The sequence below is a fragment of the Emydura macquarii genome, unplaced genomic scaffold (genome assembly GCF_026122565.2).
Source record: "Emydura macquarii macquarii isolate MOO-44397 ecotype Brisbane River unplaced genomic scaffold, CSIRO-AGI_Emac_v2 contig_480, whole genome shotgun sequence".
NCBI classification, from domain to species: domain Eukaryota; kingdom Metazoa; phylum Chordata; order Testudines; family Chelidae; genus Emydura; species Emydura macquarii.
Genome location: NW_027130617.1, coordinates 10,071,824 through 10,085,897, shown reverse-complemented (window position 1 = coordinate 10,085,897; position 14,074 = coordinate 10,071,824). Strand labels below are relative to the sequence as shown.

General features: G+C 42.9%; 2 protein-coding genes across 4 annotated transcripts in view; one reads left to right on the top strand and one right to left on the bottom strand.

The window, feature by feature from the left end:
* Positions 1–6,220, bottom strand: part of GLMN (glomulin, FKBP associated protein) — a 36,313-nt gene extending 30,093 nt beyond the window's left edge. The window contains exons 1-4 of one of the 2 annotated variants that reach the window (XM_067538480.1): positions 6,016–6,220; positions 3,352–3,430; positions 2,263–2,388; positions 437–556 (exon numbers count right to left, since the gene is read on the bottom strand). In XM_067538480.1, the coding sequence (XP_067394581.1) occupies positions 437–556; positions 2,263–2,388; positions 3,352–3,417 (312 nt within the window). In that variant the 5' untranslated portion in view covers positions 3,418–3,430; positions 6,016–6,220. Of the gene's footprint in view, positions 1–436; positions 557–2,262; positions 2,389–3,351; positions 3,431–5,205; positions 5,330–6,015 lie in introns of those variants that run through there. The other variant, XM_067538479.1, reaches the window with a different exon arrangement.
* A 210-nt stretch (positions 6,221–6,430) lies between these two features.
* The window catches only part of RPAP2 (RNA polymerase II associated protein 2), a 65,144-nt gene continuing 57,500 nt past the window's right edge, over positions 6,431–14,074 (top strand). For both annotated transcript variants that reach the window (XM_067538478.1, XM_067538477.1), the window contains exons 1-3: positions 6,431–6,525; positions 8,139–8,184; positions 12,401–12,515. In XM_067538478.1, the coding sequence (XP_067394579.1) occupies positions 6,462–6,525; positions 8,139–8,184; positions 12,401–12,515 (225 nt within the window). In that variant the 5' untranslated portion in view covers positions 6,431–6,461. The remainder of the gene's footprint in view (positions 6,526–8,138; positions 8,185–12,400; positions 12,516–14,074) is intronic.

The following is a 14,074-nucleotide window of genomic DNA, read 5'->3' as shown; positions in this document are numbered from 1 at the left end:
TGAGTACTTTGATATAAATTTCGAATGAAGCCACAAGTAATGATCACTATGGCCAAACAACATTTTATTCTACTTTGGTAGATCACTGTAACTGTAAAAGAAAAAGCAAAATTTAGCATGTATTCTACTGCTTGAATTAAATTTAAAATGATACTTTCCCCCTATTTTATAGATCACTTGTCTGCCTATGCTTTTACACATTTATATTGCTGTCCAAGTTTTCAACAAGAGACAACAAATATCATTGCTGGGGACATCAAACTAATTCCAGTCCAGTATGGAAAATCCATCATTCCCTTAAAGCAAGGTTTCTGGTTAAAGTAAAGGTTTACAGAACTAACACTGTAGTTTATTTTTAACAATAAGGCTTAAATTAAGTACTGTAATAATCATTTGAGATTCTCCTTTATTAAGACTACATGGTTCAACAACGTACCTCCACCAACCGATCTAATATTTTCAGACAGTGTTCTCTCTTCTCATCCTCCTGCTTATAACTCAAAATACATCTAACAAGAGGGCAAACAAGATTCCAGCCCATACTTTTGACAATAACCTGTGAATCAGATTTGCAGAGAAAATAGGCCAAAATTTAGCAGATTTAAAATACAATCCTAAATTAATACATATATACATCAAAAAGAGGCAATAGATTATGGATGAAAAACAGATGAATGACTGATGACATCAAGAAGTCTGAGGTGTTTAATGCCTACTTTGCTTCAGTCTTCACTAAAAAAGTTAATTGTGGCCAGATGCTTAATACAATTAATATTAACAAGGGGAAAGGTACACAAGCCATAAGGAAAGAACAGATTAAACAATTTTTAGATATGTTAAATGTATTCAAGTTGGCAGGGCTTGATGAAATTCATCCTAGGGTACTTAAGAAACTAGCTGAAGCAATCTCAGAACTGTTAGCAATTATCTTCAAGAACTCCTGGAGGATGGCTGAGGTCTCAGACAACTGGAAAAGGGCAAACATGGTACCTATCTTTAAAATAGGGAACAAAGAGGACCCATGGAATTATAGACCAGTTAGCTTAATTTCGATACTTGGTAAAATACTAGAACAAATTATAATCAATTCGTAAGCACCTAGAGTCAATAGGATAATAAGTAATAGCTAACATGGATCTGTCAAGAACAAATCATGCCAAACCAACCTAATTTCCATCTTTGACAGAGTTACTGGCATAATGAATGGGGTTGGAGGGGTGTAGATGTGATATATCTTGATTTTAGCACAGCTTTTGACACATTCCCTCATGACAGCCTCTTAACCAGCTAGGGAAATGTGGTATAGATGAAATTACTATAAAATGGGTGCATAACTGTTTGAAAGACCATACTCAAAAGTGTTCACTGTGCATTCAAAAGTGTTCAAAAGTGTTCATTGTCAAACTGGGAGGACATATCTACAGGGATCCTACAGGGGTCTGTCCTGGGTCTGGTACTATTGAATGTTTTCATTAATTACTTGGATAATGGAGTGGAGAGTACGCTTATACAATCTGCAGACAACACCAAGCAGGAAGAGGCTGCAAGCACTTTGGAGGACAGGATTAGAATTCAAAATACCTTGACAAATTGGATAACTGGTCTAAAATCAACAAGATGAAATTCAGTAAAGACAAGGGCAAAGTACTGCACTTAAGATGGAAAAATCAGATGTACAACTACAAAACAGGGAATAACTATCAAGGTGGTAGTATAGCTGCAAAGGATCTGGGGGTTATAGTGGATCACTAATTTAATATGAATCAACAATGCAGTTGCATTGTTTTTCTGCAGTTGCAAAAGAGGCTAATAACATTCTGGATGTATTAACAGGAGGGTCATATGTAAGACACAGGAGGTAACTGTCCTGCTATGCTTGGCAGTGGTGAGGCCTTAGCTGGAGAACTGTGTCCAATTCTGGGCACCACAGTTTAAGAAAGATATGGACAAACTGGAGAGAGTCCAGAGGAAAAAGAGATAAAGTATCAAAGGTTTAGAAAACCTACTCTATGAAGATAAGCAGCTTCACACAAAGAAGCATCTGGAGCTATCTAAACTGTATATGTTTATCTGTATATACTTGGTACCGTGACCTGCAACTGTACCTCCTTGTGGGTACTATATGTTATATGTAGCTTAGAAAGATACTAAGAATAAAACTCTCAAGCAATGTATAAATGTCTGGAATATGCACAGTTTTACCTATCTACCTGTGTGTTTAAAGTATAGTGCTAAAATACATACATGCAGATTTAAACTCACCTTATTTTTCTCATTTTGAATTACTTCTAATACTTGTGCTGCATAACCTTCTTCTAAGCACTTCTGGCCTGCTACTTGAAAAAGATTAAAATCTTCTCCTCTGAAATCTTCTTCTTCTAGGATTTGCTAGAATGAAAATGTATCTTTAACTTTACTTTTATAAAATGTTAATCATAAACAAACCCAAATTTGAGTTTAAAGACAAATTGAACATAGATATAGTCATGTTTAAAGTTACAGCCATGATTCATCATTTAGACTAGTAGTCTGCAAACAGTGGGGCATGCCCCCCTAGGGAGGCTCAGAGGAATGTTTGGGGTGGCGTGATGGGGCCAGGCCACAGGGCGGGGGTAGGTAGCACCACCCAGCCCTGCTCCGCCCCCAGCCCCAGCCAAGGCTACAGCCCTTGGTCCCCACTCCCAACTGTGGCTCCTGGGTGGAGGTGCAGACAGATTCCATTACGGGTTAGGGGTCTGTGAAAGAAAAAGTTTGGGGATCACTGATTTAGATACTAGAAGAGATGCTAACAATTACTAGAGAACACATGTCCAGGCCCCCCGCCCCCGATGGCAGGAGCAGAAAGGAGGCAATTGCCAGTAGCCCCACAATTTAAAAGGACTCAGGCTCTTCCGTCCCTGATCCCACCCATACTTCGCCCCTGCACCACCCCAGGCCTCATCTCCTGCGATCGCTTGCCGCTTGCATTCTTCCTCTTTTCCCCCCACTCCCGCAGCTGCTTGTCACGTCCCTCCCCCCCACTTAGCCTCCCATGGCTGTTGTTCATCCCGGGTGAGGTGTGGAAGAGAAGGGGAGAGGAGAAACGTGGTGGTGAGAGGGGGAAGGGGCGGGGCCTGAGGTGGAGCTGTGGGTGGAAGGGGTGGGCCGGGACTGGTCTGCCCTGGGGCCTAGAATTGCTATCGGTGGGCCTGGGAGCAAGCCATGGAGACTAGAAACTAAACCTGCATGGCCATGAAGAGCACTGTCAGAAGCTCCCCTGCTTCTTTTTTTAAAATATAGTATATACATAGATGTAGCCAGTGACAGTTTCTATAACTTTTAATTTCTTTTTACAAAAAGACAGTTACTTACGCATCTTTGTATAACAGCTTGAAATTCCTCAGTTGCCATTGTATCCTGACTTTGTTCTTCTGACATTGAAAAGCTCCGTCTATCATAAGTTAGAGTACAGTACTGAGTAACACATTGTTATAACATCATATTCAATATTATACAAGATTAAAGATAGAGATTGAAAAATTATCACATTTTAGCAAGTTCCAACTGGTAGAACAGCTAACAGATGGAGAAATGAGAAAGATCAGTCATTGTGGGCAGAAGTTACGAAGGTTGAATAAAAGAACACAAGGAAAACAGAAGAAAGTTAAAAAATGCAATATGCTCTTTCCATTCCATCTCTTGTGCATGCAGGCACAGCTATCGGTTGTCTACAGGGAACAGGAAACAGCATGCATACTGTATAGAGAGGGGAACTGACCAACTATTAACAGCCTCCTCTCAGAAAATCTATTGCATAAGGATCAATTCCTTTACTGTCTTTCTAGAACAAAAATGAAATAGATGTGATATGATACCTATACAACTTACTCATTGAAACAGGTTCAGAATATCATAGCTATAGAATCAATTTTTGAGGAGTAAGATTTTGCAAGGAGGTTGTAGCACCCTAAAACTGCAATATTACAATTGGGGATAAAACGATTTGCACTGCTGTTGAAGAAAATTATCATCATATATAATCTACCTAGTTACTATACTCAAGGACTGAAGTATAGGATATTGTTTGCTTCTTTTTACTGTCTAGCCATTTTTAAAAAAAACAAAGCTCCATCACCGCTAAACTTAATCCAGAGGAATATCTTGCCATTTAGATTTTGGTATCTTTAAGTCTACATGAATTTTAAGGAAGCCTGCCAGACACAATGGGCTCGTCAGTGCACTAGCCTTTCACCTCTAGATACTGTGGCTCAAATCCTTCCCATTGAAGTCAATAAGACTACTCTCACACATAAAATTAAGCACATGCTTAAATCTTTGCATAATCGGAGCCTCAACCTAATGCCTATAGACACTTGTAAACATCACATTTTTATTTAATAGTTAAAAAAAAAAAAAAAAGCCTGGGGATTTGCATACATTTGGTTGTGCAATCACTGCATCTGTACGCATATCAGGTGATTCTACATGTAAATGGCTAGTTTAGTGCCTAAATATCTATCAAACATGTATTCTTAGTATTTATGCAACATACACAGGTGCACAATTGCACACGTTTTTATGTACTGTCCCCATGCATTCCTTTTCAAAACTTGGCCCCTCACCTATCTCACATGATATATTTAAATAACTACATTAGTTGGGTCCATAAGATGAACAGTATTAAGTCAAACTGTAATAAAAGCATCCAAGCCTGGATTTAGATTATTAAAAGAATAAATGTGATAAACTAATTTACTTTTCACTATATTGATAGTCTGCTTACATTTTATTTCACCGTGTTCCAATATTGAACTTAGACTTACCAATTTCACTCTATGATTCTCATTGCACAAGCATGTGCTGTTGTGTTTGGGTTCACAGAACTGCAGCGCAATGGTGACATTCCCCCAGAACTATTTTAACCTAAGTTTGAAAGCAAACGTATAGTTCCTAATTTGGGCCCAAAGTAACTTGACATCAGTAAGGCCCAAATCATGCACTGAGCTCTGTGTTGCTGTAGCGGTTTGCTGGCTCAGAGCTCACTGCAGGACTGGAGTTTAAGTGATTAATCCAGTTGCCAGTGATATCTTTTTCATGACCTTGATGGGAACTGGACAGGTCCCTAAATCATTATGAAAAATTACACACTAGCTCTACTTGGCGAACTCCCTTCACTCATTTATAACATGTTATTTTTCACCCATTTTGATTTCAGACTTGACACACCTTACTCGCCATACAACAGCCATACTGGGTCAGACCAATGGTCCATCTAGCCCAGTATCTTGTCTTCCAACAGTGGCAAATGCCAGGTGCTTCAGAGGAAATGAACAGAACAGGGCAATTATCCAGTAATCCATCCTCTGCTGTACACTCCCAGCTTCCAGAGGCTAGAGACACCCAAAGCATAGGTATGCATCAACGACCATCTTGGCTAACAGCCATTGGTGGACCTATTCGCCATGAATTTATCGGATTATTATTTTAATCCAGTTAAGGTTTTGGCCTTCACAATATCCCTGGTACATCCCTGCAGCTCATACACCGAGGTCTAGTACAGACTCTGTTTTAAACTCTTCATTCAAAGCTTTATGAATTATTTAACTTATTTCCCCCACTCCCCATATGGATAACTCCGAACTGTCAAAAGGAACTTCACTGGAGTTTGAGGATTATTTAAAGAATCTGAATACCAATGAAAAATGCATCTCAGTGAGAGAATTTCTTCCGCAAAGTTATAAGTGCCTAAAAAGGATGAAAGCACCTGGCATCATCCATACACTTTGGATGGAGCAACCTCACTACAGCCACACTTCGGGTGTGGGGAGGATGGGCTGCATGAGAGCTTCTGGGACCAGCGTTAAGCGCAGGAGGTGGGATTATAACTCATGCACTGTCACACCAGCCACTGCTTCAAAACCCCTCGGTCTCAAGGAAACAACTGATCTCTCTTAAAGCAGATCGCCGTCCCGCGAGGGGCCACTGCTGCGGCCCGGGCATCGCACTGACAGAAGATAAAGGGGGAGAGCGGCTCACAGCAAAATCCTCCAGCCAGCGAAGGAGGCTGTCGGCAGGCCTGGGAGCCTCGTCCAGGCCGCCAACAAGGCTCGGGGGCGGGGTGGGGCGCGGCAGGATCGTTGTCCCCCCACCCCACGAAAGAGATTTGCCGGCCGGGAGAGGAATAAGGGACCCTCCGCCAGGCGGCTAAAGGCCGCAGCAGCCGCTCCGCCCCCTGTTAGCAGGGCTCAGGGTCCCCTTTTCCGCCGGCGGCGTCCCGACCCTCGCCCCGGCCCCGGCCCCTCCCCCTGGCACGGGAGCAGAGCGAGGACTACGTGCACCGGCCTCAGTCTGACTCCGAATCCTACCTGAGGTGTGTCCGCAAGGGGCCGCTCCGGATCGAGCCCTGCGCGCCTGGTCTCAGGCTCCGCCCCCCTCGCCTGGTTGCACCGCCCCGCGGGCGGGTGAGAGGTCAGAGAACTGTCATGGCGGCAGCAGCGGAGCAGCTGCAGGTCGGTGCGAAGACGAGATCCAACCGGAAACGTGCAGGTAGGGTTACTTTACTACCACAGCCACCCCCCCTCCTCCCCCGCTGTGGTGGGCTCGTCCTCTCCTCTCCTCCCTCAGCACAGGGGACTGACCCAATCCGCCCCGGCGAGGGGGAGGGTGTTGGGGCAGTTAGTGGGCAGAGCTGGACGCACTGCGGTGTTCTGTGTGCGCCCCCTCCGTCTGCGGCACTGGAGCACCTGTAGGGGGCGGCAGAGCTACGCTAGGCATAAGCAGACTAAGGGATTTCGTAGGGCCACATGTTAATTATTAGAATGTGTTGGTGGGGGGGAAGCACAAAATATTCTTGCTTAGGACCCCCAGTGGGCTAGCACCAGCACTGGGGGGTGGGAGGGGAGTTGGCCATGGCCATGGCCATGAGGGCGGTGTCTGAGGCTGGGAGAAAAGGGGACATTGGACAACTTTGAGGTAAAGGCGCTTGGTGTTAGGTCACCTGCACTGGCATCCACCAGAAGAACTTGCTTCCTTCTAAGGCCCCCTTTGTGCAGGGTGTCAGCCTGAGTTGTTTGAAACTAACCACATAAAACAAAACCCTTTTTCTGATCAATCACCATTTAAATGGTGTGTTCTGAAAAAATGATACATTCTTAAAAGAAATAACAAAAATATCCCCTTTTGATATGGGTTTGTTTTGAGGGTGGGGTTGGGTGTTTTTGTGCCTCTCTTTCTGTATAGAAATTTCTTTTCAAAAGAGGGTGACTGAGGACAAGGGGAACAGTGAAAATTGCTTCTGTAAAGTGCTGTCCGCTGCACAAAGAGGACAAGCTGAGGAGGCAGAAAAATATTAAAGGGAGGTAGGGTCTTCTTGGAGACTTGGCTCTAACAATTTTTTCAGTTACAGGAAACTTAGGCTGCATCTACACTAAGAATTTATCTACATTTTCCTACATCTTCTGCCACTTGTGCTAGCAATGGGTTGGGGAAGAGGAGCTAGTGTAGGTCAAACCCCTGTTTAAGTCAACAATGTTCCATATGATGGCAGGTGTCTGTGCATGTGGCACTTGTTGCAGAATTGGGGGGCATGTTATCTAACCTGCTCAGAGCAAACAACATGGTGGCATTAAAAACGGTGGCTGTCAGTGCCTTGTCTACACTAGCATTTCTATGGTTGGTGGTAACATTTCCATTGGAGTTACAATGGTGGGAAATGTTAGGAAAAAACCCCTAGGAAATAAAATAAAATAAAATAAAATCTTCAAGCAGAAATGTGACATCTCTTTTCCCCCCCTCCTCCCCCTCCAAGTTGTTAGTGTCCCCTTAACTTGGATTTTTGGACAATGTACAGGACTAAAATGATTTATTCCTCCCTGTCCTGTAGTTCACAAATAGGCATTGTGCCAACTTATTATTTGGTCTTGCTGCTGAATATTTAGCTAAAAATTGCTGAGGCTATCTACTTAGACCCTGCAAAAGCACAGGTTTTCAAGCAGTTGCTTGACTTTATTGTGCTTATGGTTTGGCATGTGCAAATATTTTTTCCCCTGAGGCCTAATGTTTCAGTGCCTTTTTTGTATGGAAACGTATGAGCCACAAATGGATGCTTTGTTGTTTTAAAAGTTAAAAGGTACACTGTTAATATATTATTTTATTACTAGGAAATAAACAATCAAGTATTTTGAAAAATGAAGATGCAGCACAAAGGTATGATACCTAACTAATGTTATACAGTAATAACAATTGTTTACTTTTAGAGTTCTGTTCTCCTCTTTGCAGAATGTCTTTGTGCTTTGCAGAAACTGCAATAACTGTGTATTGGAGATACACTATACTATACTAATCATATTTAGCAAGTTTGTCTGCTATTCAGCACTGTACGATGATTTAAACAACCCTGCAGATTTGTCTTGAGTTATCCATGTTATCCTAAGGTAACGATTAATTACACACACAAACGTAAGAGTGCTAAGGTTGCAAAGTCAAACACTCAGAAGTTAGGAAATACCAATATTAGGGTTATCTGTGCAACATTAATTTGGCTTCTTTGTGTGTCTGATTACAGTACGGTCTTTATTTACACGATTACTTACTATTTTTTTCTACAGAACCTCTGCGTTATTCAATGCATAGGCTGGACAGTGCTCACTTAATGAGGAGCCATTAAATATTTTGTTTTCTTCTCATTGTTGGGTGTGTAGCCCCAGGCCTTATTTACTGCATGGTCTTCAAATCTTGCTCTGATTACAGAATTCTTAATTTCCTTATGGGCTTTTCTGTGGCGCTCATCACTACAGTGTTTGAATGTTTCACAAACATTAATTTATTTTCACAACACCCCTGAGTTCAGAGGAGGCATTATCTCCATTTTGCAGATGGGGAACTGAGACACAGAGGGATTAAGGACAAGAGTGTCCACAAATTTTGAGTTGCCTATTTTGAGACTCCTAAAGCGTTTTCAGAGTACTTAGCATTATATAGTACCATATACGTTAAAGCACAGCTTTCACTGACTTCAGTTGTAGCTGTGACTGCTCAGTGCTTATGCAAATCAGATCACAGGGTCTCAAGTTAGTCATCCAGAAAGTGAGGAACACATGATTAGGTTGTGTACAGGCAACCTTAATTCTGACATTTCTTAACTTTTGGGTGCTTGACTTTTCAACCTTCACATTCTTTTACCTTAGCTTTTTGTATGTAATTTCCTAAGTTTTTTTGTTTGTTTGTTTTTTGTTTTGTTTTTTTTTAATTTTAAAAAGCAAACAAAAAAACAGAAGTTCCATCACGTGGAACTTCCAGTAGCAGGATTGTAACAAGGCTTGGATTTTTATTGGTAAATGTTGGTAAACATTGATTTCACATGCAAACTAGCAAAAAATACTTCCATTGATGGTAATAGAAATTTACAAATAGGCAAAGTAAGAAAAATGGGGCTTAAGTTTGAGTTTGCTTTATTTTTTGAATCTCAACATCTACTGTCATTAAATAATTATTGTCTTGCTCCCCATCTGGTCTGACATCCCCATAATTTCCCACAGCTTTGAACATTTAAATAGATTAAAATTTTTAAAAACCCATAATTTTGCACAACTGTGAAAATTTAAATCTGTAAAAATTGAGAAAAAAGAGGCTTAAAAATAAACATCCATATTATCCATCAAAATTATTAAAAAACAAAGTAGAATTCTGCCAAGGCTGGTTGTAATCTTTAGATGCATAGCACAGACCTCTGCATCTTGAGCTAATGGAGTAAATGGTAGCAGCACTACGTTGTCATCCTCTACAGAGTTCAGACAGGAAGGCCAAAGCACAACTGGAGTTGCAGTTGGCTAGGGACATGAAGGGTAACAAGAAGGGTTTTTACAGGTATGTTAGCAACAAGAAGGAGGTCAGGGAAAGTGTGGGCCCCTTACCTAATGGGGGAGGCAACCTAGTGACAGATGATGGGGAAAAAGCTGAAGTACTCGAAGTACTCAATGCGTTTTTTGCCTCTGTCTTCACAGACCAGGTCACCTCTCAGACTATTGCACTGGGCAGCACAGAATGGGGAGGAGGTGAGCAGCCCTCAGTGGTAAAAGAACAGGTTCAGGACTATTTAGAAAAGCTGGGCATGCACAAGTCCATGGGGCCGAATGCAGTGTACCCAAGGATGCTGAGGAAGTTGGCTGATGTTATTGCAGAGCCATTGGCCATTATCTTTGAAAACTCGTGGCGATCGGGGGAGGTCGCAGATGATTGGAAAAAGGCAAATATGGTGCCCATCTTCAAAAAAGGGAAGAAGGCTGTTCTGGGGAAACTACAGACCAGTCAGCCTCACTTCAGTTCCTGGAAAAATCATGGAACAGGTCCTCAAGGAATCCATTTTGAGGCACTTGGAAGAGAGGAAGGTGATTAGGAACAGTTAACATGGATTCACCAAGGACAACTCATGCCTGAACAACCTGATTCCCTTCTATGATGAGATGACTGGCTTCTATGGATCTGGGGAAAGTGGTGGACGTGATATATCTTGACTTTAGCAAAGCTTTTGTTACGGTCTCCCACAGCATTCTTGCCAGAAAGTTAAAGAAGTATGGGTTGAATGAATGGACTATAAGGTGGATAGGAAGCTGGCTAGATCATTGGGCTCAGTGGGTAGTGATCAATGGCTCGGTGTCTAGTTGACAGCCGGTAACAAGTGGAGTGCCCCAGGGGTCGGTGCTAGGGCCAGTTTTGTTGAACATCTTCCTCAATGATCTGAAGGATGATGTGAATTGCACCCTCAGCAAGTCTGCAAATGACACTAAGCTGAGGGTGGGGAGTGGTAGATATCCTGGAGGGTGGGAATAGGATACAGAGTGACCTAGACATATTGGAGGATTGGGCCAAAAGAAATCTGATGAGGTTCAATAAGGACAAGGGACGGAAGAATCCCATGCACTGCTACAGACTGGGGACTGACTGGTTAGGGAGCAGCTCTGCAGAAAAGGACCTGGTGGTTACAGTGGACAAGAAGCTGGATATGAGTCAAGAGTGTGCCCTGGTTGCCAAGAAGGCTAACTGCATATTGGGCTGCATTAGTACGAGCATTGCCAGCAGATCGAGGGAAGTGATTATTCCCCTCTGCTCAACATTAGTGAGGCCACATTTGGAATTTTTTTGGGCCCCCCCCCCATTACAGGAAGGATGTGGATAAATAGGAGAGAGTCCAGCAGAGGACAATGAAAATTATTAGAGAGCTGGAGCACGTGACTTTTGAGGAGAGACTGAGAGAACTGGGCTTGTTTAGTCTGCAGAAGAGAAGAGTGAGGGGGGATTTGATAGCAGCCTTCAACTACCTGAAGAGGGAGATCCAGGGGGGATGGAGCTAGGCTGTTCTCAGTGGTGGCAGATGACAGAACAAGGAGCAATGGTCTCAAGTTGCAATGGGGGATGTCTAGGTTGGATATTAGGAAAAAATGTTTTCATTAAGAGGGTGGTGAAGCACTGGAATGGGTTACCTAGGGAGGTGGTGGAATCTCCATCCTTAGAGGTTTTTAAGCCCCAGCTTGAGAAAGCCCTGGCTAGGAAGATTTAGTTGGGGTTGGTCCTGCTTTGAGCAGGGGGTTGGACTAGATGACCTCCTGAGGTCCCTTCCAACCCTAATCTTCTATGATTCTCTGACACTAGAGGGAGATGAGATGCACACTATGCCATTGAGCCTCACAGATATTTGCTGACTGCAGAGGAATGGTGAGACTTGGGAATCTTGGGTTCCGTTCCATTCTCTGGAGAGGAGCGTGCTATGCAGGGCACAGATCCTTCTGCCCCGTATCCTTCCAACCTGTGTCTGCCTGAGTCCTTTTCATCACCTTCCTAGGCTCTTCATCCCAGTCCCAGGCTCCTTGTCCAGCCAGTTCCATTGCAGTCCCAGATTTCCTTCCACCTTGGGTCCCAGTCCACAGCTGTTCCACCAAAGGGCATGAAGGTTTTTGCTCTTAAAAGAAAAACATCACCCACTTATCAGAGTACTTGTGGGAAATCGTTTACATGCTGCTTTTCTTACAGACCTGACTTTTGGATATTGTGCTTCATTTATTATTTACTTGGGCATTGGTTCAGAGTTACATATTAATCCTGTGGCAGTGATGTATTTACTTCCCAAATGAACTGTTTTCTCCAATAAAGATTGTTCAGGCTGCTTATGGGAGAAGTTCTGAATACTTCTCCAAGAACTTTTGGGGCAGAATGCCAAACCAAAGTTTGGAAAACTTACTTAATGGTTCCTGGTTGCTACAAAATTATAGTGTAAGTAGAATACATTGCCTTGTGAAGGCACCGCAGTGAAATACATACAAGATCATTAAAATACTACTCTTCATATAGGAGAGAGACAAAAGATATGTTTGAGAGAATTGTGTACTTAAAGTGCTGCTTGTGTAATGCAGTATTTACTCTATTGTAGGAAAGCAGCACTTGAGGCTGCCATTAGAAAGAAGATTGAATATGAGAAAAAAGCTTTGCATGTTGTTGAACAGCTATTGGAGGAAGATATTACAGAAGAGTTCCTTGTGAATTGTGTATGTATGTCTTTTGCAAGTTCTTATACTAATTTGTATTTTAACATTTTAAGGTTCTTTTTAATTTTTGCAACAAATTTGTTAGGGTAATAACCATTCAATCATCCAGTTTCTTTTCCAGTGCTAATGTATCCTCTGTTCTTGCTTTTAATATTTCCACTGTGGAAATATGTGTCTTGTTCTTAAAGGCCTGGTTTTGCCAGCTTTACTCATGGTGAGTATTGCTTACTTAGGTGAGTAGTCCCACTGCATTTAGAGGCTCATGGATTCCAGACTGATGAGTGTAGTGTAAAAAGTTAGGATCAGATCATTCCCTTTGTGGGAAGGGCTTGAAGAAAGGCCTGTGATACCACCCTTTGCCCCCCACAACTTCCCTGGCTCCACAGCTTCCTTAGGCAATGCAAGGACTACCCCTGTTTTGGTTGCCCTATGTGAGGCTCTGCGCAAAAGACAATTCAGCTCCAGGTTGTATATCTTTTCTGACTACTCCCACTTAGCACTGCAGAAGTTAATGTGTGGCTGAGCTTCCTCTGCACACAGTAGGAGAGAGAGTTATGTCCAGAGGGCCTTCTCTGAATGCATAGGATATGATCCAGGCCATAGATAGTATTATTCAACATGATGTAAAGGTTGTAGAATCTAGCCCATGGTGAATTTATTATGTTATAGGCATTAGCATAGAAGTGTTAAACTGAAACACTGTTAGAGGATACCAGTCAAATGAAAAGACAAATGATCTATTATATTTTGTTTCATTTACATGTTAAGTAGGTCTGGGCAAACATTTTTGCAGTTGAAGCTAAGGGCTACACTACACAGTTAGGTCAACTTAAGGCAGCTTACGTCAACCAAATTATGTTAATGTCTATGTTACAGCCTTCCTTCCGCCTATGTAAGTGCCCTACTACACCAGCATAATAACTCCACCTCCAGGAGAGGCGTAAGGCCTATGTTGGTGTAGTTAAGGCACTACACAGTAACTGTGTAGACACTGCATTACTTACATTGTGAAATTGACAAGAAAACCAGGCAGTTAGAGCCCAGCTTTTCCCCGCTCTCCTGGAGAGCTGGCTGGCTGGACCTCGTTTCCAGCTGGGAGCAGGTGTGAGAATGGACTCCTCTCTCAGCTGGGAGCTGGGGTGAGAAGCCTGGGCAACTGGACTTGTCAATTTCATGGCTTGGTGCTGGAGCCGTGAAATTGACAAGGTTGCCAGGCAGGCAGGCCAGGCCCAGAAGCCAGGGCAGCTGTACCCTGGGCCTGGGGTTGAGAAGCCCTCGGCAACTTCACCAGGAGTGGGGGAGAAGAAGGGAGGGCTATGCCAGGAGCCTATGGGGCAGCTAGGATCCTGACAGGGAGCTGCCAGCAGAGCTGAGAGACCAGCTCTCAGCTTCCCACACTGCCCCTCTTAGGTTGATGGAAGCACTTCTGGTAAGGATGCGCATCACTGACACAAGGAGAATAGTGAGGACAGGCAGCACCGCAGTAATTATTGTTGTAGCTGTAAGTCAGCCTAATATAGGTTGACTTACGTTTCTAGTATAGACATACCTTGAGTTCA